Source organism: Lissotriton helveticus, chromosome 11 (genome assembly GCF_964261635.1).
Source record: "Lissotriton helveticus chromosome 11, aLisHel1.1, whole genome shotgun sequence".
In the NCBI taxonomy this organism is placed as follows: domain Eukaryota; kingdom Metazoa; phylum Chordata; class Amphibia; order Caudata; family Salamandridae; genus Lissotriton; species Lissotriton helveticus.
The window spans coordinates 552,916,522-552,942,765 of record NC_136072.1 but is presented as its reverse complement, the minus strand read 5'-3'; the positions used below and the strand labels follow the sequence as shown (position 1 = coordinate 552,942,765).

The following is a 26,244-nucleotide window of genomic DNA, read 5'->3' as shown; positions in this document are numbered from 1 at the left end:
CTTCTCGATGTCTTTCAAAGGCTGAGAGTAACTACTCAGTAAATGAAAGAGGCCTTGGCATGCGGGAATGGGAAGGAGACCTTGATTGGTGAATGATGGTGCACGCTAGCAGGGGGTGCCCCAAGAAGTGGGAGCAGATTTGGGATATGTGGAATGTATATCGAGGTCATTTGTGCCAGAGACAGAGAGTGGCGATGCATAGGAGAATAAATAGTATTAAGGACTCCCCGTAATAGTAACTGTGGATGTACAGAAGACACAGGATTGGATGGTGAACACCGAGATACCCAGCAATGTAAAATGTGTAAAATGTATAAATAATGAGACAGAGCCTTGACAAATGTATAAACTGTTTTGTCTCCTGTCAATTTAATAAAAAGATATTTTTTTAAAGAAAAAGAGGCCTTGACGTGTTTCTGGGCCGTGAGGCTCTTCAAGTTTTTCTTTTGGGGTTTGAATTTCACGATCCGCACAGATCACAAGCCATTAACCTTAATTTTAACTGTAAAAGGTATGGAGAACAGTACACCTCGCATATGTAAATGGATTCTGGGCCTGGAAAACTTCTGTTTCAAAGTAGAATATGTCCCAGGCAACGACAATAAAATTGCGGACTTCCTGTCCAGAACAACCTTACAAGCAGAACCGCAAGAGGAGATGCTGGATAGTCCTATCATGGTGTTAACTGACCATGCCCTCACTGAAGAAGTATGGAGGAGAGGCATGGAAGAAGAAGGGTTTGCAGGCTTAAAGAGATAATGGTGGAAGGATGGCCTAGCAAGCGTAATGAAGTTGAAGAAGAAATCCAAGATTTCTGGGAGGTCAGGAACGAATTGAGCACCATGGGAGACAAAGTATACTGCCAGAACAAAATTGTACCCACAGGGTGACTCAGGAAAAGAATCGTGGTGTTAGCACACAAAGGCCACCTGGGACGTAGCTTACCAAAAAACAGAATTAGAGAGAATTTCTGGTTCCCTAGGATGGACGCAATGGTGGAACAGCAAGTTAAGGACTGCATTAGTTGTGCTTGGAGTGACAAGTCCAGGTCCACACGCAGAGCCCCCTTGTCTCCTGTAGAAGTTCCACACAAACCATGGAGTTAGCTGGCCATGGACATAATAGGACCCAGGGACAGTTTGGGGACCCACAAAAAATTCATGCTGGTTTTAGTAGACTACACGTCCCACTGGATTGCACAGGGATTTGTGCATTGCCCCAACACCAAATCCATTCTGGATTTTCTCAAGGATGTTTTCTCTAACGAAGCCATGCCATCTACCCTTGTCACTGACAACGGAGTACAGTTTACATCCCAACTTATGAAAGACTTTTTGACTAACTGGAACCTCAAACATGAGAAAACTACTCTATATTGCCCTAAGGCCAATGGCCTGGCCGAGAGGACCAATAGGCTAATAAAAGAACACCTCCAGCTAGTAATTGCCAATGGTCATGAAGTAGAATCGTCCTTGCGTGACTGTTTATGGGCGTACCACACCTCACCCTATCCTGTATCAGGGGTGTCCCCGTTTGTCGCCCTCAGAAGACGAAATCCTAGCACCAAGTTTAACCCAAATTGGTTGAGTGGTGGTAGGGCTGTGGGTTTTAACTCAGAAGAGGTTGGTAGGAAGGTTGAACGTCACCAAACAAAGTACAAGAACTGGTACGGCAAGAAATATGGAGTAAAAGCACCCAAGTGGAGGGTGGGAGACATGGTGCAGCTCTGGATGAGTGTAAAAGACTTGCAAAGTCAAAGAAAATGTTACCCTCCTTCTCAGGTGTCCAAAACCTTTAACAATGTGGTACTCCTCGACAATGGACAGTTGTGGAGTTGCAACAAGATTGTTAAATGTAACAATGTTTCCATTAGATAACCAAGGAAGGTGTGTTTTAATCGTCCTTTTTCCTTCCCGACTTTACCATGGTACATCCCTGCCCACCCCACTCCTTCTTTTCCCTTGGATTAGCCCGTTAGAGTTGACAGTAGAATGTTAGCAATGCTCAGTGTTATGAGGAGAGTGGATGACCAATAAACGAGTACTAAATCGTACCTCGCTCCTGTGTGATTTATACTTCCAACAAAAATCAACAGGAAAAACTATATAAAAGTGCCAGAAGGAGTGTATACGAAGAATGAAGCATGAATATGAATAATGGGATCAAGAAATTCTGTCGCCCAGGGAGGGTTTGATCCAGGGAGCAAGAACATGGCTGCAACTAGTAAGGGTCGGAGCTACACTCTTGCTTCATCAATGGTGATGGATACGTTCTTCCTCAATTGATCGTTCTCATCTGAGATACCTGGAATTTATATGGACCTGCTCTACGTGGCTGGGACCATCAGTGACCACAGCTGCAATCATACTCCCTTGATCTATCCTTCCTGGGATGTTCGAAATCAACTTATCCTGAGGATGACCTCAATAATAAATTCGGTTTTGGGTTGCTCCACTGATATGTATCCTTAAGTGAAGTTTTGGGTAGTTTGCCTTTATCTGCTTTTTTCAAGCACTTCACACCATTATACATATATACTCACTAATTGCTTGTTTTGATGATCTGATAGAGATGTCTAGCCGCAGATTCCTTAACTTAGAATATTTCCCTCACGCATCAGACTGGATCCGGAAAACTTTCTGCAGCAGCACCTCTGCGTGCCGGGGGCAGCGCGGCACAACTCCGCCCTGACGTCGTCCACGGACATGACGTCAGCGGAGCCATATATGACACTTTTTGTTTCAAGTAGAGCTGAGGCATGCTGTACACCTTTCTGCCAGTATCACTCCTCCCCAGCGTTCTTAAGAAGATCAGGAATGACTTGGCCGCAGTCATTCTTGTGGCTCCGGATTGGGCATGGAGAGTCTGTTATCCCGAGCAGTTGAGCATGTTCATTGGTCCTGCAATCAGGCTGTCTTTTTGAGAGGATCTTCTGTCATAGCAGCAGGGCAGGGTTCTGCACCTGAACCTGAAAACACGATGTCGTCATGTGTGGAGATGGAGCAGCGACTGTTGACAGCTTTCGACCTCGCACCCGAATTCTTCAATGTTATCTTGACACCCAGGCATCCTTCCACCAAAACGATATACGCCTACCATTGGAGCAAGTTTGTGACATGGTGTACAGACAGACAAGCTGACTCTCTTTTTGCACCCCTTTTCCAGGTTCTATTGTTCAATCGTACGTTAGCCCAGTAGGGCTCTGCTTTGAAAGGCTATCTTTCTGCCTTCTCAGCATTTCTGTTGTTGCCCAGATCAGCCTTCCCTGTTCAAGACCCCTATTGTATAGAGGTTTTTGAAAGATCTACAACACATGTTCCCACCTGCACCCTTCATTATTCCACAGTGGGACCTTAATTTAGTCCTCACATTTCTAGTGTGTGCTCCTTTTGAACTTCTACATAAATGCCCACTCAAGATTCCTCAAAATAACATCTGCCCATCGGATCGGTGAGCTACAGGCACTATCTGCAGATCCTCCGTATCATACCATCTATCCAGACAAACTGATCCTTCAATCTAGATCATCCTTCTGGTTATGTGATCGAACAAAGCATGCCTCAACTACGCATACCTGAATCATGCGGTCTTAACCACGACTGCATCTATACCCCACAGGCCTTTACCACGCATGCCTTTACCATGCAATTTCGTGGTAAACACATGATTGGTAAAGGGACATGTGGGATAAAGATCACACTCCTACCCCTCTGCCCTGAGCCATAAAATTCGGCCCTCCTGTGATCAATTCTACCCGCCCTATAAACTTCCCCGACCCCCTATCCTTAATCTTAATACTCGACCCCCCAGCTCTTAAAAATGACTCCGACCAGAGCCCCTCTCCCTGAGCACTAAATCCAGGCCCCACTCCCTAAAACCTCCCCCCACTTTCCCCCTGTCCCAGCACAATTGCCCCCTCGACCTGAAAACTGCCCTTTTCCTGTCCCCTGCCCTGAGCCCTAAACTCCTGCCCCCAGCCCTGAAAACTACCCTGACCCCCCCCCAAACCCAAACTACCCCCGTCCCCTGCCCTGAGCCCTAAAATTCCCAACCCCCAGCCCTGAAAACTACCCCGACTCCCCCCAACCCCCAAAACTACTCCCCAACCCAAACAAACTACCGCCCCCTTTATGAGCCCTAAAACACCCAACCCCCTCCAAGCCTTGGAAACTACCCCCATTCTCCCCAAACCCCACTTACCTCTCTGCATCGTCCCGATCTCTCCTGCTTCCTGCTCTTCTGCCGAGCTGCAGCCAGCAACTAGACCACGCATCTGCTTTAACCAAGCATATGCTTGGTTACGTTTGCGATGTTGGAACGCGCGTTGCTGAGGCGTGATGTTCTGACTGTTCCCCCATCCTTCTTTCCAAATGTGGTCACTTCCTTTCATGTAGGCCAGCCCATTACTCTGCACCTGAACCTGAAAACACTCTGTCGTCATGTGTGGAGATGGAGCAGCGACTGTTGACAGGTTTCGACCTCGCACCCGAAGTCTTCAATGTTATCTTGACACCCAGGCATCCTTCCACCAAAACGGTATAGCCTACCATTGGAGCAAGTTTGTGACATGGTGTACAGACAGACAAGCTGACTCTCTTTTTTCACCCCTTTTCCAGGTTCTATTGTTCAATCTTACATTAGCCCAGTAGGGCTCTGCTTTGAAAGGCTATCTTTCTGCCTTCTCAGCATTTCTGTTGTTGCCCAGATCAGCCTTCCCTGTTCAAGACCCCTATTGTATAGAGGTTTTTGAAAGATCTACAACACATGTTCCCACCTGCACCCTTCATTATTCCACAGTGGGACCTTAATTTAGTCCTCACATTTCTAGTGTGTGCTCCTTTTGATCTTCTACATAAATGCCCACTCAAGATTCCTCAAAATAACATCTGCCCATCGGATCGGTGAGCTACAGGCACTATCTGCAGATCCTCCGTATCATACCATCTATCCAGACAAACTGATCCTTCAATCTAGATCATCCTTCTGGTTATGTGATGGAACGAAGCATGCCTCAACTACGCATACCTGAATCATGCGGTCTTAACCACGACTGCATCTATACCCCACATGCCTTTACCACGCATGCCTTTACCATGCAATTTTGTGGTAAACACATGATTGGTAAAGGGACATGTGGGATAAAGATCACACTCCTACCCCTCTGCCCTGAGCCATAAAATTCGGCCCTCCTGTGATCAATTCTACCCGCCCTATAAACTTCTCCGACCCCCTATCCTTAATCTTAATACTCGACCCCCCAGCTCTTAAAAATGACTCCGACCAGAGCCCCTCTCCCTGAGCACTAAATCCAGGCCCCACTCCCTAAAACCTCCCCCCACTTTCCCCCTGTCCCAGCACAATTGCCCCCTCGACCTGAAAACTGCCCTTTTCCTGTCCCCTGCCCTGAGCCCTAAACTCCTGCCCCCCAGCCCTGAAAACTACCCTGACCCCCCCAACCCAAACTACCCCCGTCCCCAGCCCTGAGCCCTAAAATTCCCAACCCCCAGCCCTGAAAACTACCCCGACTCCCCTAACCCCCAAAACTACTCCCCAACCCAAACAAACTACCGCCCCCTTTATGAGCCCTAAAACACCCAACCCCCTCCAAGCCTTGGAAACTACCCCCATTCTCCCCAAACCCCACTTACCTCACTGCATCGTCCCGATCTCTCCTGCTTCCTGCTCTTCTGCCGAGCTGCAGCCAGCAACTAGACCACGCATCTGCTTTAACCAAGCATATGCTTGGTTACGTTTGCTATGTTAGAACGCGCGTTGCTGAGGCGTGATATTTGAAAGAGACCCATTAGTATTAGATTCCTTACCTTAGAATATCCCCAGGCGTCAGACTGGATCCGGAAATTTTTGCGTAGCAGTACCCTTGCGCGTCGGTAGGCGTCGTCTGCGGCTCCGCGTCAGTCGTCGGCGTGGTGGGCGCTGTGATGACGTCGTCGGAGTACTTACACGCCGCCTCCGCGTGCTGACGTCAGTTCTTCTTTTTTCCGCGCCAGCAAGCGCAATCTGGAAAAAGCAGTAACCCTAGTCAATTTTTGACTAACTTTTTTGATCACTTTTTGAATGTTCTCGAAGTCTCTTGACTCCGAACGGTGCCGTAGGGATGCCCGGGTTCAAGCCCTGTGATGATTGCGACCGCCTGATGTCGGTCACGGATCCTCACCGCGTCTGTTTATCTTGTCTGGGCGTCGACCACGACGACAAGGCCTGCTCCGACTGCCGGGCCCTCTCTTCAAAAGCCAGGCGGGAGTGGTCGAACTCCGGCAGTCGGTCCCGCGCCGTGAGAGGTCCCGATCCCATGGGAGGTCGAGGGACAGGTCGCGGGCTCGGAGCCACCACAGTTCCGAGAGTAGGCCGCACTCCTCCGGGTCGAAGTCGTCGTCAGGTAAGAGGCACAAGAAGTCCAAGCGGCGTCATCGCTCTTCGGATTCCCCCCGACGCTCGCGCGATGCGGCCGGGGGTTCGGGTGACACCACGCCGCGTTCAGCTCCACACCCTCCGGTCCCTGGGCTGAACGCGTCGCAGGAGGAGATCGAGCGCTTCCTCATGGCCATGAGCAAACTCTCTCCCCCGGCGGGCTCCGCGGCGCCTTCGGGCCCAGCGGACCCGTCTGGGGCCCCTAGCGGGTCGGCGGCTCCGGCCCCGACGCCGTCGGGTGCTTCGGCCCCGACGCCGCCGACGCCCTAGGGCCTGGCGCCGCAGGTCCCCACTATCCCGACGCCGCCGGAGCCGAGTGGTTCAGTTGTCCAGGCGCCGCCGGCGCCTACGGGCCCGACGCCGCTGGACCTCCTTCGGGATCTGGTTCGTCGCCGGTGGATCTTACGACCTCCCCGGCGTCGGACCCGCAGGTGTCGCCTCCGGCGCCGTCCTCGGGCGGCGCCATCCCCGGTTCCACCTTCGTTCCTGTTCAGCCGTCGGGACGGCCCCGATGGGCGCCGCTCCAGACGTCGTTTGGTGAATTTCACTTTTATGAACAGGCCCCATTGGTTGAGAACGCTAAGTTTCAGGAGATGGGTGATGACGAGGACTGGGAGGGGTCTGAGGACCCTCTGACAAGGGAGTGTCAGTCTCATGAGGACTGGACAGGAGACCTTGGGGAGGCCAGTGGCCTGGACACCTCTCCAGACACTGGTTTTGTCTCCCCTCCTACCGTGGCTTCGGAGGAGGGGGCAACCTATAGTGTGGTGCTGATGAGGGCTGCCAAGGCCTTGGGCCTTGAGCTCCCCGTCGCGGCCGTGAGGACTAATCTCCTCACTGAGGTCCTTAAACCGCAATCAAGCTCGGCCGAGCCTCTGCTGACCTTTAATGAGGCCTTGACCGACGTTCTTCTGGGCACTTGGTCCAAGCCCGCTACGGGTTCGCCCGTAGATAGGAACGTGGCCAGATGCCACCGCTCAGCCCCGGGCGACCCATGTTTCCTGTCCACCCACCCCACCCCCGAGAGTCTGGTCATCCAGGCCTCTAATTCCCAGACCGCATTCCTGTCCGCCCCGCCGGACAGGGAATCCAAGAGGTATGAGCAGTATGGAAAGAAGATATTCTCATCCCTTAGTTTGGGTCTGCGGTCTTCCAACACCGCATGCCTCTTGGGCCGTTACACCCACTCCCTGTGGGATACGGTCCCGGATGTGCTGCCAGAGTGTCCGTTGGAGGTACGGGCCAAACTCGGCCAAGCCCTTGTGGAGGGCCGGGACGCAGCCAAGTATTCCATTAGGTGTGGGCTGGATACCACCGACTCGCTAGGCAGAGCGATGGCAACGACGGTGGCGGTCAGACGCCACGCTTGGCTGAGGTCCGCCAACTTTTCGGCAGATGTCCAGAACACACTCATGGACATGCCGTTCGATGGCCGTCGCCTCTTTGGCGACAAAGCAGACCATGCGCTCGAGCGCTTTAAGGACTCCAGGGCTACGGCCAAGTCCTTGGGCCTCTCGGCCCCGTGCCAGCAATCGGCTGCTTATCACTCCTTTCGTGGCCACGGAAGGGGTGCGCCCACACGTGCCGCTAGCCACGCTCCGCAGGGCAATACCCAATGCGGTGGCGGCCGTGGTAACCGCCGTCCAGGCGGTAGGGGTCAACGGCGAGGTCAGTCCGCACCTTCCCCCGCAGCATCCGCCTCTAAACCCTCCTAGTCCGTGCTTTCAGGCCCATGTGACGCCAGTGGGGGGCAGGGTTCGCCATCACCACCTCCACTGGCGCACTGTCACCTCGGACAGGTGGGTGCTGCAAATCGTCCGAAGGGGCTACTCCCTCCCCTCAGAGGCGAGTCCTCCAGCCATGCCACCGCAGAACCACCGTGTATCGGGGGATCATTTGCGACTCCTGCAGGAGGAAGTTACGGCCCTCTTGGCCAAGGGGGCCATCGAGCGCGTTCCTGGGCCAGAAGTAGGGTGTGGTTGCTACTCCCACTACTTTCTGGTACCCAAGAAGGGCAAGGGGGGCCTGCGCCCTATCTTGGATCTACGGAACGTCAACGGCTTCCTCCGGAAGGAGAAGTTCAAGATGCTGACACTGGCTCAGGTCCTAGCTGCCCTGGACCCAGGAGACTGGATGGTAGCGTTGGACTTGCAGGACGCTTATTTCCACATCCCCGTCCTGCCGGTCCACCGGCGCTACCTGCGGTTCACGGTTAGCCACGAGCACTTTCAGTTTACCGTGCTCCCCTTCGGCCTTACTAGCGCCCCACGGGTGTTCACAAAGGTGATGGCGGTGGTCGCAGCTCATCTGCGCAGGTTAGGGGTTTCAGTCTTCCCCTACCTCGACGACTGGTTGTTGAAGGCGGGCTCGCCCCAGACAGTCGTCAGCCACCTCCAGACTACGGCAGATCTCCTGCACCAGCTGGGGTTCTCCATCAATGTGCCAAAGTCACACCTGTGTCCCTCTCAGAACCTCCTCTTCATCGGAGCGGTTCTGGACTCTGCGCAGTTTCGGGTTTATCCACCCGAACAGCGGGTCCGGGATATTCAGGCTCTGATTCCCATCTTTCAGCCGTTATCCCGGGTCTCGGTCAGGTTGACGCCTCGACTCCTGGGGCTGATGGCCTCCTGCATCCTTCTGGTGCATCACGCCAGGTGGCTGATGCGGGCTCTGCAGTGGGACCTGAAGTTTCAGTGGGCCCAGCATCAGGGCAATCTGTCCGACCACGTCCTGATCTCGGAGGGCACTGCGAGACAGCTGCAGTGGTGGCTCGCTGACCGCGATTGGGTCAGCGGCAGATCCCTCTCCCTTCCCCAACCGGAGCACGTAGTTGTGACGGACGCGTCCCTCCAGGGCTGGGGAGGCCACATGGCAGAGGCGGAGATCAGAGGCCTCTGGTCTCCGGCGGAGGCCCGGCTCCACATCAACCTGTTGGAGTTACGGGCGATTCGTCTAGCGCTGAAGGCATTCCTCCCCTCTGTCCGGGGGAGTGTAGTGCAGGTGTTCACGGACAACACCACCGCCATGTGGTACTGCAACAAACAGGGCGGGGTGGGGTCGTGGACCCTTTGCCAGGAGGCTCTGCGCCTCTGGCAGTGGCTGGAACGCCAGGGCGTGACCCTGGTGGCTCAACATCTGGCGGGTTCTCTGAACGCCAGGGCGGACGAGCTCAGCCGTCGGTGCATGATGGATCACGAATGGCGTCTGAACTCGGACGTGGCGCAAGGCCTCTTTCAGCGATGGGGAGAGCCTTGGTTAGATCTATTCGCCACCGAAGAGAACGCGCAATGTCATCTGTTCTGCGCGTTGGAATTTCCAAGGCGGCAATGCTCGGAGTCGCTTTTCGTCGCGAGTGGAGTTGCGGTCTGTTGTATGCCTTTCCGCCTATACCACGTCTGCCCAGAGTGCTGAAGAAGATCAAGCGCGACCGGGCCCAAGTCATCCTTGTGGCTCCGGACTGGGCGAGAAGGTACTGGTATCCAGAGCTACTCAATATGTTAGTTGATCCCCCGGTTCGTCTGCCTCTTCAGGAGGACCTTCTGTCGCAGCAGCAGGGGACGGTCCTCCACCCGAGCCTGTCCAGTCTCCACCTCCATGCTTGGAGATTGAGCGGCGACAGTTGAGGCCATTTGACTTGCCTCCTGAAGTCTGTAACGTCATTCTGGCAGCCAGGCGTCCCTCCACGAAGTCGGTATACGCCTGCAGGTGGAACAGATTTGTGGCCTGTGGGTCCTCTTGCTGCCCCTCTTTCGTTCTTCTCTTCCTTCTTTCTCTTGCCCAGCAGGGCTCTGCTCTGGGCACTATCAAGGGCTATCTTTCTGCCCTTTCAGCCTTTCTCAGGCTACCTGATCAGCCTTCTTTGTTCAAGTCCCCTATTGTGAATAGATTTCTTAAGGGCATCACACACACGTTTCCTCCTGTTCCGTTTGTGATGCCTCAGTGGAACTTGAACCTGGTTCTTACATTTCTGATGTGCGCTCCCTTTGAGCCGCTTCACAACTGTCCTCTTCGCCTTCTGACTTTGAAGACTGCTTTCCTGGTTGCCATCACCTCTGCCAGGAGAGTGAGTGAACACCAGGCCCTTTCTTGTACTCCACCTTTCCTTTCTGTCCATCTGGACAAAGTGGTGTTACGTACCAAACCTTCTGGCGCGGAAAAGCTGTGTCTAAGAACTGACGTCAGCACGCGGAGGCGGCGTCTAAGTACTCCGACGACGTCATCACGGCGCCGACGACGGACGCGGAGCCGCAGACGAAGCCTACCGACGCGCAAGGGTACTGCTACGCAAAAATTTCCGGATCCAGTCTGACGCCTGGGGATATTCTAAGGTAAGGAATCTAATACTAACTAATGTCTCTTACAGATATATCGTTACACAAGTAGTAACTTGTGCGTTCTGACTGTTCCCCCATCCTTCTTTCCAAATGTGGTCACTTCCTTTCATGTAGGCCAGCCCATTAGTCTACCTACCTTCTATGCTCTGCCTAACCCTTCTAAAGAGGAGTGGATACTCAATTGGCTGGACCCAAAAAGAGCGCTGTTCTACCTTGACCACACAAAAGTGCTCCGGGTGGATGATCAACTCTTCATGGGGTAAGTCAGAGCCAAGAAAGGGAGACAGTGCAGAAACGGACATCTAAGGATGTATTGAGCTCTGCGACAAAAGATCTGCTACGCATTGGCCAAAAAACAACCTCCTGAAGGTCTGAGAGCTTGTTCTGTCAGTACCAAGGATGCGACCACTGCGTTAGTTTGTGGAGTTCCTGTCCTGTATACCTGTCAGGCAGCAATGTGGGCTTCATTGCACACATTTATGAAGCACTACTGCCTGGACAGTCAGGGCCGGCATAATGGTCACTTTGCCTGTTCGGTCCTACTGAGATTTATCTAATCCGTACCACAGTCTCACTTCCATGGAAGTATTGCTTAGGTACCTTTTCTAAGCTATGTGGCGAAATATCTCTATCAGATGAAAAGCTTACTTACCTTTGGTAACTCCTTGTCTGGTAGAGATTCTATCTAGCCTCCTATTCCATACTAACCCATCCAGCATTTTCCCTCTGCGGAGGGATTTCAGAGTTAAGGGCTGTTTTCCCTTTTAAGGGCCCTAGTTAACACACCAGTGGTCAGTGTTCCTCGTTGCGTCAGAGGACTGGGCTGGCGCCTATATAGGTCCCGTCCTGTCCCTTTCCCTGCCGACGACACCACGCGGAGCCGAACGACATCACATACAAGTACACACAGGTACTGCTTACGAAAAATATCTGTATCCAGTCTGACAGACTGGCGCAGTCCCTGTCCTGGACATCTGTCAGGTTGCTACATAGGTTATCTTGCACACTTTCACCAGACATTACTGCCTTGACAGTCAGGTGTGTCATGATGAGCACATTGCACTTTCAGTCCTCCAAGACTTCTTGGTATGAGCCAGTTCACAGACATACCTCCAAGGAGGTTTGCTTTGGTATCTATTCTAATGTAAGGAATCAGTGGCCAGAAGTTTATAACAGATAAACCAGTTACGTTCTGGTAGAGACTCTATCTTGCCACCATTCCTTACTGAACCTCCCAGCCTCCCCGTTTCTGCAAACTGGTCTTTCTATTTAAAAAGAACCCTGTAGGTCCTTGCTTTCTATACACTGGTCAGTCAACCTTCTGATGTGGCTACTTGCCTCTGGCAGATGTCAACATACTGGGGTGCGTCTTTAGGCACGTCTCATTTGGTGCAGAGCTGCCCCACCTACTGGCGGGCAGAGGTACTGCCCAAGATTTTATAGATCCAGTCTGATTCCTGGGTAATAGTCTAAGCCTCTAGTCTAAGCCTATGGTAAGGAATCTGTGGCTAGGTAGTCTCTACCAGACAAGGCATTACGGAAGGCAAGTAACTTATTCTTTGAGGCCTCAAAGTGTCCAAGTGGCACATTTCATAGACTTCTTGTGTTATTACCATTTAGAGCACGAAGACAACTCAAAAGATGCTTATTTTAGCTGTAAAAAGGATGATCCACATCTAAAATTGTTGAAAAGTCGAAAAATGCAACGTTTAAAAACGAACCCCACCCCCAGACAAGTAACAGGCCCATAAGAGGCTCCAGCACTTGATGCCACTTACCATAGCTTTCACCTTCCAGCAAGAAGGGCTGCCCTCCGGGATAGCGGTATAGAGAGAACACCACAGTTAACTATATCTGCTGTGTTTTCGTTTTTTTTTAAATATTGTAAGTCAGTTGGTGTATTGTACATGTTAGTTTTGCTCAGTGGTTTGTAAACTAAATGTTTGTATAGCATGTATACGGTAATGTAATGTGATTAAGATTTTTTTGTACCAGTCACTCGAAATATGAACTTATTTTCTTTCTTATTGTGTTTATTTTAAATATCAGGGAAGTGGGATTGCCCCTGGCACCAGTGTGACATCTGCGATGGTGCTGCCGCTTTCTACTGCGAGTTTTGCCCAAGTTCATTTTGCAAAGACCACGAAAAAGGAGCTCTCACAACGTCTGCGCTGGAGGGTCGCCTGTGCTGCTCGGAGCATGACCCCAAGTGTCCTGTGCCCCCAGGCTATTGGAACAAGATAAAATGTAAATTGGAGCTACAAGATCATAGCGAAGAAACAAAAGAGTGAATTATAACAACAATAGACTAAAACACTGAAATCAGTAACTGAACTTGAAGTTAAAAAATCCAAGAAGCTAGCTGGATCGGTTTGATTTGATGAGCGAGTCATGTTGGAATTGTGAGAAGGATCCTCTGATCTTGATAGGTGGCAGCAATTGGAGTCGATTCTCTTTTTGGGGTCAGGAAAATCAAAGACAGCTACCTGTGCCTATAACCAAACAAGGAGAGTGACATTTGTCTGGCTTTAATCATGAAACCGATCTTTTTGGCAGGCGGGTATGAAAGACAAAAAGCATTTGTCTTATTTATTCTTTGGAATGATCCGGTCGGTCAAAAGCGTGCTGATGCAGAGGCATTTATGAGCGTTATTCATTACCTCTAGATCACTTTTGATGGTTGCCAACATTACGTACATATCTTGCACCTGTTTTTAGTGCTTTAGTTGGCACTTAAATGCAGAAGATGAAAGAATTTACAGCGTCCATGACTCTTAATGACGTTTCCTAAGCACTTTGTATTTTCAGCGTTTGGACTTGAAAATTAAATCATCAAACCTCTGACTTCCATAGCGACCTAAAGTCAAGCCTGTGGAGGAGTTGGATCTCATAAACCTTGTTTACGTTTTTCTTTTTTGTATGCTTTAAACGTCTTAGATATGTATCCAAATCCTCAAGCTACACAAAACACCACACAAAAATCCAGAGTTCCATTCCCTATACTTGAATGTGCTGCTTGTGTCTGAGAAGTCAATTGTTCTGCTTTGCACAATTCAGTGCAAGTTGTACTCCCGTTGCCATGTTTACTCTTTATTAAGCAATAATGTATAAGCTCCCCTGAGATCAGTTGGCCTCTGCCTAGCTTCTTCAAAATGATCATAACAGAGCTGGGTCAGTGATAACTAATGGTGGATGCACTGTGAGCTATTAAGGAATGTGGGGTCCAGCAGCATAAAGAGATGTTTTATATCTCTTTGTAAATTAGAAGGCCATAAGATTAATGTAAAAGTGGAAGCATTCCTTTGTCCTGCAAAAGTCTGGCCTTCTATTAATTGCTGCAGGAGCAATGCAAGGCACATGATTCTCCTGAAGCTAAACTGGTACCTTTTTGTCCCATTGATTAGTGGCAAATTCTCATGAACCCCCTTTAATTTCCAATTCATTTACTGATTTTTACTATCTACAAATATCAATATGTTTTGGGGTGGTTTCGGTTTGTTTTTTGCTTCCTTTATCTCGGTGTGTGAGTTTGGTGCAGTATGCCTGATACGATAAGCACAAGCAACAGCAGACAATAATGCAATCGGGAATATCTGCGCATTCACAGGCCTCGACATTCAACTCTGTGCACCTGGCCCTCGACTAAAATCATGTTTTTATGAGATTGAAGTGCAAAAGCCTAAGAATTCTATCCGTGAAGCTTAAGGATTTGCTTGAATTCCCATTTGTTGCCTTCAAGTAAGTGTAGCGCTCTCCAGTTGTATTGGTACACATCCATTTTTTACAATGTTCACGAGAGCTTAAAAAGGAGCAGTGCCCCAAGGCACTCGGTACACGTGCCACTCTGATATTTAGGGGCCTTCTTTGAATTACGGGCTTGTTCTTTTTGTCACGTTTGTGATGTTAATTCACATGAATAAACATTAGATTATCTTTTTTTGTATGTCCTGTCCGCATCCCCCAACCCAGACACCGACACTGTCTCTTCTTCCTTTCTTTTCAACCCCTCTAGACACCCTTATTTGTGACTGAAACCCCAATTATTAATTTACAAAATGTAACTGCTGCTATGTTTTTTTTATATCCAGCTAGGCCTGGGCGTTGTCACATACACTAAATCAAGGCATGAATAGAAACTGTTTTATTGCAGCCATTTTTAAGTTACTTCTGGTTCGTGAGTTACTTTAAGCACTTCTTAATAACAGGGTATTTAGAGAAGACCACGCTTTGTGAATGCATGTGTTTAAATTAGGTGAAGTGATTTCGTTTCAGAAATATATATATATATAGATACACACACACACACATTTCCAATAAATATCAACTCACCGCAAACCCTTTCCATTGTGTAGCCAAAGAGCACTTTTATTGACAACTCGAAGTACTGTATACCAAGACGCAGTCATCCGTTTTTGATTTGGCAGTAAGTTCACTGTCCCTGAATAAGCCAGTGAGCAAGAAGACGGCTCTGTCTGCTGGATGTTTTATTCTGTTAATTCACTTTCACGATTGTTAAACAGGTTTGCATTGGAGTGGTTGGTCGCAAACATTTATATGTACAGGGTAGAATTCTAGTGCTCAAGTAACTAAAAGTCAAGAACATAGTGGCAGAGGTGTGATCTGCTGCATGGTATGGAAAAATTCAACGGAATTACCTAAACGTAAACAAAACTCCCCTGAACATGTTATTTTAAATGCATTTTCTATTGCTAAACAATAGCCCATAACCCCTGAAAATGTTTGAGCTTCACAAGGGGATATCAAGGATGTTCTACTTTACTAAACCACTCCAGAGCTATGTTGTATGTTTTGTACAATGTCACTTTTGTTTTGGGCTCTAGTCTAATCAGGTAATTATTAACCGAGTATAATGGAGTGCCTGGAAACGTGAGGTGTCAGAACTGTGTGTATTTATGACGTAAATTTCCTTCCCATGGATGAGCTATGAAGGTAAATACTAAAATAATGTACACCAAGCATGTGAATCTACTAATTGCTCAACAACCACAATCCAATGTCTCAATGTGTTTTCTCCTTTATTAAGGTCAACCGTCCTTTGATTTATCAGAATGATATCTAAACGAAATAGAGGTCTCTTGAATGTGTGGAGGCTTCGCAGTTATTATAGCCAACTGTTCTCTTCTCGCAGTCTAATGAAGCGAAATGTAGTTATTAATCTGAGGTGTGTTAAACTGCGGTTGGATTTTCACATACTAACTGAATGTGGCTTTTGTTGTTGGTTTTCCTTAGATAGCTGGCAATCCTCAGTCACAAAAGTATCATGTACGTTTCAGAATTCATGGGCACCCTGAGTTGACAATTTGATCTAACACTAGCATACTTGTTAATGTTGGCATAAACACAAACTACATTAGTCTAAAAAGTAACTGCCACCAGGGGAAAACTTTGATTAATTGTTGGTTTCATTCAATAGTTTGTCTGCAACTATCTGCCCCTGATTGAAATTGTCACTACTGACCTTTGAATGAAACATCAGTAATTCAATAGAGAGTAGATTGCATTTCACATTTTCATTCCCAGTGATACCCTGTAATTAAGAGGATTTGGTGACTTAAGTGGTGTTTTCTTTTAGCTTAAGAGGATAAACGTGGGTGTGAATTCGCTGTCACAAACGTGGGTGTGAATTCGTTGGCCACTTCTCTGAAGCGCCTTACCTGCAGGGTGAACCACTGTTGGACCCTTGGTGGTTATGGAATGAACAGAGGCTCAGATCGCGCCTTCCCTCTTTTAGAATACCTGGCCTCCATGCTGGCGGCACACCAGTGGCTTTATCTTGTTTCAGCAATCATGCTGGGCTCTCGGCAGTACCCTAATATGGCCACCGTGGAGCTCCGCTGAGACTCTGGGAACCACGTGTGATGTGATTAGCTTGGCTAATGTTTCGCCCCCCCCCCCCCTTTTTACCCCTGTCCCACCCAGTTGTAGTGGGAGGAGGAGGAGGAAGAGTCCGCTGTGCTGGATTGCCACGCGTGGCGTGTGGAGCTACCGCCTTACTTTTCATCACCACCCGCAGGGTTGGGGCCCTGGGGCATGGTGGTTGCACCTCCCTTCCTGACCTGAACGACTGGCAAGTCCCAAAGCAGACTGTTTCCCTCCTGGCCTGTTCCTTGCTGTGTGTAACGGCCGGTGGTAGCATGTGACTGGGTTGCTGCTTCCCTCGGTCTTGGTGCTGCGTGCCAGTCCCTTGGACATCTTCTGCCACCCCTGGGGAGAGTCCTGTGCTGTCCAGGACTGCCACTTGGGTGTGGGGCTCCTGGTGGGTGGTTCCCATCTCCCCGTGCTGTCCATTCGCAACTGTCGTGGTGTAAGCAGTTTGGGAGCCCCTGCCAATCTGCCATCTCTCAGGAGGTGACAGTTCACTTGCAACCCCCTATACAATAGAGGCATAGACACCCACACTTCCTCCCATGCCTTGCTCAGTGACTGAGTGCTCGAAACACTTCGTGATCATGGGACCTAATAAGCCAACTGGGACCCAGGGGCAATATCAAATTGACAAGTTTACGAATCTTACCTCTGGAACCCATGAGCATCTGGACCCCCTGAGTCACTCACCTGTTCGATCTGCATTGGAGGACACTTGGGCCATACTCCTAGCAACTGAATCCTCTCATACTGTACTCTAGTCCAAGATCAGAGACGTGGGGGTTGAATACTCCCTCCTGCACCTGTACTTTCGTAGAATGGCATATCGTCACTGAGGCGGAAGGTCATATTTCGAAGCTGGAAAACACTCTGCTACAGTCTCCAGGCTCTCTGTGACATAGAAGACTTTGGAGGACTCAGCGGAAGATGCTGAAAACAGAGTAAGGCTGTGTAAGCTGCTCTTTGTTAACCTCCCCGAAGGGGCTAATGGCCTCTCTCCAGACACCTTCCTCGAGGGCTGGATTGCCTGATGGGTGCCTGCAACCCAACTTTCTAATTGCCTTGTTGTAGAAAGAGCGCACAGGTACCTGACTCAGAAACCTCCCCCTCCCCCTCCCCCATGCCCTCTAACCACCTATGCCCGATCATCGTAAAAATATTCAACTACAGAGACCTCGACATGATACTTCAAGAATCACGTAGGATCGTGGAACCTACCTTTCTGTTCATTAGATGACTTAAGTATATTGAAGTGTTAAACACTGTACTGATTTTCTATGCTCGAATATAGCGCCACCTTGTGGTAAAGTTAGGAAAGAAAGTGTCGATATTTAGAAATCAGTGCCAGAGCCAACCACTGGCAAACAGGAGCGCACATTAAGCACTGGTTATAATTTCATTTTATATCTGATACTGTGCGATGGCAAGTGATCTTGATACTGTCCTCTAACTGCCAACCAATCTGAAATTCAAAGGTTTGTTAAGAGATGTAAATTGATGCAGGGAGGGATAGCATGTTAGTATTTTCCTTTTCTGATCAACAGAGAAAGAAATTGCGCAAGGATAAACACTCAAGTTTGTCGAAAGTATACATGTTCTTGTTTTAGATGGTTGTGTTTCTTGTCTTTCCTTGTTATGTTTTTGTAAATGCAATCTACAGTCTCAGTCATGGTACAAAACGCAATTTGAAAAAATAGCAGATTTTGATTCCACGCCGAGAACGGTTAAACAATGTATTATCTATTTACTCCATCAGTATATAATTTTTTCATTTTTTTTATGTACAGCACGTATAGAAATGCTATGAACTATCTCTGTTGACACTATGGTCAGTGACATAGGCATTTTGGAAACTACAAAACCTTTGCAAATTGCTGACCATCATGAAACTTTGTACAAACGTGTCACGTCTTTGTACGTGTGACAGTTATAGAGCCCAGTACTTCACACTTGACTTTATTTGAAAGTATAAAGAATTGTGTCCTTTTGGTTGTACTTTGTAGCTTTGGTGTTTGATGCAATGCTCTTTAGGAGATTTATAAAACTATTAGAGGCTTTCTATTCTCAGTGGCGCCTATGGTTGTTGCCTGTGAAAGGTCAGAAGCCATTCTCTAAAGAGTTGCAAGTGAGAGGGTAAAGCTCCAAGCCATATCCATGTACTGCCTCCTACAACATCTCTTTCTTGCTAACTACATAAAAAAGTACACAAAACACCTATTTTATTAATTTCGTTTCAGTAGAGTTATTCCTCTTCTCCACCTAAGGTCCCCTGAACATGTCTGCCACCTTCAAAGTTGTCATCGGTAATCTCTTGGAAACGGAAAATACGTTTCCACTAACTGAAAAAAAAACATTTTAATCAATAAAATCTGAACTGTTGAATCATTCTGAAGCGATGTACTTAATTCCTTCAAATAAGAACTTCTAAAAATCATATTCTTCGCTTTAACCTTATCTTTTACCTTAATGGATGTTTCTTTGGGAACCTCATTAACGGAATCTTAATTGATTCCTATGCCTCCATGTTGTGCTTCCCCATTCTTTGTCCCTATCCTATCCACCTCTCGAGAAACCGTTTTTTTCATTGTACTGGGTAATGTCAGATGTCGCAGTGCTGGCCTGTCTGGTACAATGTCTAAACAACCCATATGTACAGCATAATCTGAGCTTCTAAGAAGGGTTAGAGTAGTGAGCATCTCTCTACATCAGGACAATGGAGGGAAAGCTATAAGTGGCTAAGGGTGGCACAATAATATAGAGTGAGCTACTAGGGAGAGTGCAGTGGGGCAGGAGAGTAAATGGAGTGCAACAACATAGCAGTACAGTAGTGGAGGGTGATCTGTGCCAAATAGAGACATGGTCTGGGACAGTTAATCATGGAACCAGGACAGACAGAAGAGTAGGTCATAGAGGCCAAAAGGACTAATTTGGCAAGCTGAAGAGGAGAGGGATACAGTATCACTGATCAACACCCCATTAAGGATTCTAGGGGCAGAAGTCAGTGAAAGTGGGTGCAAGTGAGACTTTTTTTTTTGTACATTGTTTCCCATAATTCAGCATTGCTTTAGGTTGTGTACACACTTGTGTGCTACTTTTAGTGAATGTATTCATCCTGATCAGTGCTAAAAACCATTACAGATTACCTAAACGTGTAACCCGAGTGCTATCTACTCTTTCAACGTAAACCTAGTGTTTCTGGAATGGGGCACAGCGTTTTCCTTATTGTAGAAGTGGCTGACTCAGAATCTGACATTTTCCTTTAACGTAGGCCAAACTTTGTTGTTCTGACTTAGTCTGCATCATGTTAAAAGTGCTCTGATAGGGGCCAGATTGTATTAAACTCCTACATGTCTGCTTGATTACCAAACATGTTTCAGAAGTAAATTCTATGCCTAGCCTGACTCCAATATGAGGTTTTATTTCTTTAAGCTTGACTTTCTCCATAGACTTTATCCCTGAACTATGACACGATTTATGTTCAAAGTCACAAGTTACATTTGTTAACATTTTCTAATCTCCAGGATCTTTTAGACACCATTTGCAGGGAACTCTCTTGGAATGTTTGTTAACAAAATATTCTACGGCTTAAAGTCTTGCACTAGGGAACATTAGTGTGCCTACTATTTGTTGGTACTCATACCCTCACCCAATCCTGGGAAGAAGCATACATAATAGCGCACTCTTACTTTCATATGACAAATTAGCAGTCAATGGCAAGCTTCGTAGGTATCGCATACGTTTCTGGTTGCCCTCTCACAAGAGAGAATGAAAGAAACTACCAATATTACGCATTATGAGATCTATATTATGAAAGTGGTTGCTCCGAAAGATCAAAAATATATGGGTAATAAAAATATTCTGCCATTTTTATGTATGTTTTGAAATTATCTCCCCAAAACTAGCCGCTAAAGGTAGAAATTAAACTGTAACTTCCAAAATGTACATTATTAATTTTCAAATCATACACTTCCCTTACCCTAAAATTATTACAATCTGTAACACAGCCAGTACTTATGCTAAGAAGCAGCAAATGATACAACTGTGACTACGAGAAGCCAATTTAGGTATCCGGCTTGCTCTAGGTTCTAAAACGTTTCCTAATGAACGATTATGTAACTATCTTTTGCTGCTGAATTAAGTATAGAAGTGTGTTAAATGCAAAAAAGCATAAAGGCTTGAATTTTAATTATCACTGTAGATTTTTTGAACACATGACTACGTCCGATTAAATTGGGCTTTGTCTATGCAATCACTTGTACACGATCAGAGTATAGTTTGGTAAAGTGCCCTTTGTTGATTTTGACCCAAGATCATGTGCACCATTTTAGAAGTCACTACTCTGAAGATAATGTGATGGAATCAGTGTCAACAATATATGTTAGAAAGGCCTGTTTTCATATGGTATGCCACTGCACATTTTTATCACAGAATATTGAGGGTTGAAGCCTGAAACATATAATTCAGGAGAACAAAGATGAGGCTACCTTCAGAAATTGTCACAGTTTAAGGACCTCATATTTTGAAAGTAGTCTTTCCTAGCGAAGTCAAATCCTCCTTTTTTTAAACATAGATATTTTATCAATCTCCAGTTACATCAGCAGATATACACTCTGCTTCTCGTGTTTGAGATAATGTATATTGACTTTGATTTGCTTTTTCAGTCTTTACTGAATAGTTTTTCATCTTTTGAGAATTTGTACATAAAGCACAACAACTCCTGGTAGGCAAAGCATTGTTAAGTCATATTTTATTTGAAATTCCCTATTTCACCTCACACATTAATCCTCCTACACACTAAAAATGCATAACCCTCACAACAGGTACTCCAGACCAAGCTAGTTTCCTTTTCTCTACCATCTGCATTCTTTGGTGGTTAAAATGGTATCCAAATCCAAATTTGAAGGAATGAGGAGTAAAATAAAAAAATAATGGTTGAGCTTGAAATCTGGAGCTTTTCTATTGCAACTAGGGATAGTAAGTTGTCTGTAAAACTGTATTAAATCTGCAGACTGTTAGTGCACATAAATCAGAATAGGACCAATAGCTAGTGTTTTGAAGTGCAGTATTGCACAAATGTTTCCAGTTTTACTTCTCTTCTATCATACTGAATCAATTTCATTTACATCACCCACCAAAGATAAAATTCAGTTTTGTGCACCAAGTACCTTTACTTGACGGCTAATCATTAGAAAAATCTATTTTGTGCTAGGTTTATTTTTGAATGGCTTCCTGTTGCCCAATGTTGACTTAAATACACAACACTAAACTGCTGAAGCTTTCAGTTAAGGTCTTATTATGATGACCCTAAATACATATGAATCTAACGGATTGTTGGACTAAACACAGGCAGCAATGGCGATATACAACAATAATGGTTGTTTCAAGTTATTTCTTTCATTTTCGCGCATCCTGTAGATTCTCAATTTGTCCATCAGGATAGGTTCCTCATGTTCCTGGCTTGGGGCTATAGACTAAATGTTCTGTATAGTCAAAGCACTTGATATCCTTCACAAAAAAGGATTGCAGAGTTCTCTGTTAAACATTTTGGTGATTACATTTCTCATTTTGTGAGCTTGGTGTGATTATTTAGAAATGTAAGTACAGAAACATATGAGGTGCAACTTCATATTTTTAAGGGAAACCTTGATACGCACTGGTAGCATTCCCCTTCTTGGTTTGTAAGAAATAATTTTCTTTTATAAGCAAATTTAAACATTGTGGTTCTATTTACTTCTGAAACAGTGTCTGATGAGCAGTCCATTGCAATAGGATGATGATATTGAATCAAGCTTAACTGAGTGTAGGTGGTATCTTGCCATTTTAGCACAGACAGCACCCTGTTCGCCACTTCTCCCCCTAAGTAGCAAGCTTTTCAGTGAACTTCAAAGGCAGACAAAATCTCATTATGTGTCCTAGTATGTTATGGCCTGTTTGAACACAGCCTTTTCATTTTAATAAACTCTATGCTGCAAAAGACAACAGAGTGAACATTCCCTTGAGTATTCTCAATTCCACATTTACATGTTTTCGACATAGGAATGCACCTTTTGCAGATCTGTTTACTCTCCTGAAATTCTGGATATTTTTATTTGATAGAAACCCAGTTTTTATATGTTACACTTTTTTATTTTGATGCATGCCAAATTCAAGAACTTAAACTATTTTGCTTGGGGGAAGCTAATGGAAAGAAGCCTTATAAAACAATCGGCTGTACATAATTTAACTGAAGTGCATGACTCCTGTATACATCACTGGGAGGTTACAATGCTTTGCTGCCAAACCTTCTTGTTTTAGTTGCGGTAACCATTTCACTCCAGCAGTCCAAGGGAAGAAATTGAGTCCTCAGATTTATCATGGTCCCTGACTTTTTCAAAATGTAAAGCGCTGTTGTCAGTGGATGATGTAGGCACGAACACTTGGCGAAATGCATTTGAATTGCATGGTTCTGAAATTCAGCTTGGCTTTTAATTTAGAAGCGGATAGAATCAATATTTGGTTCACAATTGTAAGTTCTTAAGTGTCTCTTTTTCATTAAAGCACTAAGCCATTATTAACAGGATGTCTGACGAAGTAATACAGTATTGTGTTGAGTTGTGTGTCTGTGAGGGTGTGTGCATATATGGTTTGATTTGAGCAGTGGCACTTTTACCATAGGTACTTGCTCCCCATGAGCGATATTTTGCAACAAATGCAAGAGGATTTAATTTGAATTTCCTTGTAATATTTATCTGTGACATTTTGTAGGTTTGTTAATTCGGTAGACCTTGTTTACCTGGACAAGACTGTACATTCAGTAAAAAGATGCTTTTACCAATGGATCAGTTAGTTCTATAATAGCAGGTCATCACTATTCCCTGAATTTGACATATTGGAGTTTCGTTGACATTGCTAGAAACTCATTATATAATGTGATGTTATTGTCCCCAAGAATGTTTCACTGGAGCATTACTGTGTTATAACTTGATGTTGCCACATTGACTTCAGAACATACAGTTGTGGGGTTGCGAGGGTTGATGTTTGACCTAAGTTATACTGCAAAGTGTAAAAGATTCAAGCTTGGTTAACCTGTACATAGTTATTTTATCAATCACTAGACCAAGTGTATTTAAAGTTGCTTGTAATATTTTAACTTCTTACTGAATGTGTGTGTGATGTAGGAATATATAATTTTTTTGTACATGATATTAATTGAGATGTCGCCTTTTTTAATTTACAAATACTTTGGAATTACAATGTGTCTATTGCTTTGTGAGGATTCATTTGGAAACAGTTTTAATGACATTCCACTGAATTTGAAATTTGCTCGGTCGATTTGAATAAAATGTTCTGAATGTTCCAAGTAAGAATGTGAATTTATTTTTTCATTTTTGTATTGTGGTTCTCCATATCTAGACAAGAGAACATGGTAAAATATAAAATCTGATTTCCAACCAAGTGGCAACTAATCACTAAATTAGACATGTGATGTAAAACACATATATATGTAGCTATGCCAGTATATAATAACAGATCCAAATTACAATAAATTGACTATTGCATAATTTACGTAATCAGTTTTCTTGATAAAACTCTATATATATATATATGTGTGTAAATTTTGTAGTATACTTAGGCTATGTGCAAATGATTGAGGTAATACACATTGATTTTGAATTGAACATCAAGAAATCAAAAAACCCTACTTCTTCATTAAAAGTCTTCCAGACTTTTATTTCCAGGAAATTCAAGTCTTCCAGACTTTTATTTCCAGGAAATTCTGTGTGTCTTCAGAATTAACATATGGGCATCTGCAAAGGGAGACCTATATACAAGTGAGTTGCCTACAAGAGAATAGTCAAACACAAGAAGAAACCTTTTTTTATAAAATATCGCACTTAAGAGTCTATGGAGAAACTACAGCACAAAAATATTGAACAGTGTGGGCTCAATAACCTACAGACATTTGATGGCTATAAACTGAAGGGCATCATTGGGTAATTCTAGTGGTCACAAAGAACGCTCTTAAAACCAAAACCCACTTTCTGATGGATACTTCCGACTGCAGATCCCTCACCTTTAGAATATTTTCAGGTATCTGACTGAATCTAGAAAATTCATTAGCTCCTGCACATAGATGGGTGACACTATATGATTTTGCTCTGACTTTACCATGCCGGATGTAATAGAGAAAGAAACACATGTAATCACCATCTTTCAGTGTGGATCTGGAGCGTCTCTCACAACTTTGTCAGCATTCTAATTCTGATAACTCCAAAAGTTTTAGAAGTGTGCTAGGGAATGATGTACCTACCGAATACGACAGGATCCGAACCTTGGCGACACTCGAAAAAGCAGATAATGATAACATACCTGCACATGGTGTTCGTGGTGCTTGGGCTCCAGGCATGACTTACCATTTTGCAAAAAGAGTGCCCTGTTGCATCTTAAGGAGATTCGAGAGCAAGAGGCGAAGCTTTGCCTCACCAAGCACAAGCTGCCATTGTGGTTGAAACAGATCTCACTCCAGCTCTAAATTGTGCACTCCATGTCAAGTCCGCTCCCTCAAAAATTTTACTTTTAGATTAAAGTCTTACAATAAGTCCTAGAAGCCTAGATGTAAGCATAAAAAGGGCAATCAGCACCCTGCCCCATCCTGTCACTTGTGGTCTAGCCAGAAGGCCAAAGGGGGTGTGATAAAAATCCTAATCCCCTGATGTTTCCCGAGTCCAAATCGATCCCACAGTTTTCCTGGCATGCCTGAAATTCCCTGAACCGCCGGCAACCTCTCAGCAAATTACAGCCTTCAGGCAGCACATTCTGCATATCTTTGATGCGTTTCTGTCTCCCTCTGGCGCACTTTCAGGCCTCATAGAGCCACAAGAGTCTCACACTAGAATTCTGCTGGCAGGTCAACCCTAACAATAAGTAAGGCCAAGTCCCAAAGGCAACTTGGACAGGCCAAGCACAACTTACAACAAAATGTATCACAATTTGACCATATATCATTCACCAGTTAATTAATAATGAATCAAAGAAGGTCAAATCAGTGTTTTACACAAATCTTTTCAAGCAATTGTTTTTCAATGTGCAATCAATATTCAATTTAATGCATACAAGATTCAAATTGTTACAATTTTTTATTCAAATAACATTCTAGATGTATGCCCAATGCATTTCAGGACGATCAGGTCCCTTTGTCAGGGGCAAATCTGTCAACAAAATGAATAATTATAAGGTACTTACGTGGTTGATATCACATTATAAAAAAACACATGCCCGCTTGTGTATATATTAAATACACACAAAAACATATTTGCATATGGCCATGTCTGAACTGGGGTGGCTTAGTGGGCAAAATAACGATGGATTAAACCCAGATCTGTGACTCGGGGTGGATGTTTTGCCATTGTGCAACATTCCGTCCATCATCTTGTGTGTATGTGGGAAGGGTATACCCAGACGTGGGTCCCTTGCTCACCACGCCACTGGAGTCAAGCTATCCTGGCTGAAGACGGCTGATAGCCAGAAACAGGTCCTAGGATGCTTGATTCCGGTCCAGGGAAGACATGGCTTGGCAGTTCGGTCTGGACTGTTCCCATGAGGCACAGGGTCAAGA

At 45.8% G+C, this 26,244-nt stretch overlaps 1 protein-coding gene across 2 annotated transcripts in view; it reads left to right on the top strand.

Annotated features, from left to right (window-relative positions):
• NSD3 (nuclear receptor binding SET domain protein 3) overlaps window positions 1-24,190 on the top strand; it is a 1,711,795-nt gene extending 1,687,605 nt beyond the window's left edge. For both annotated transcript variants that reach the window (XM_078666314.1, XM_078666313.1), the window contains one exon: window positions 12,813-24,190. In XM_078666314.1, coding sequence (XP_078522440.1) covers window positions 12,813-13,054 — 242 coding nt within the window. In that variant the 3' untranslated portion in view covers window positions 13,055-24,190. The remainder of the gene's footprint in view (window positions 1-12,812) is intronic.
• Window positions 24,191-26,244: the final 2,054 nt, after the last annotated feature.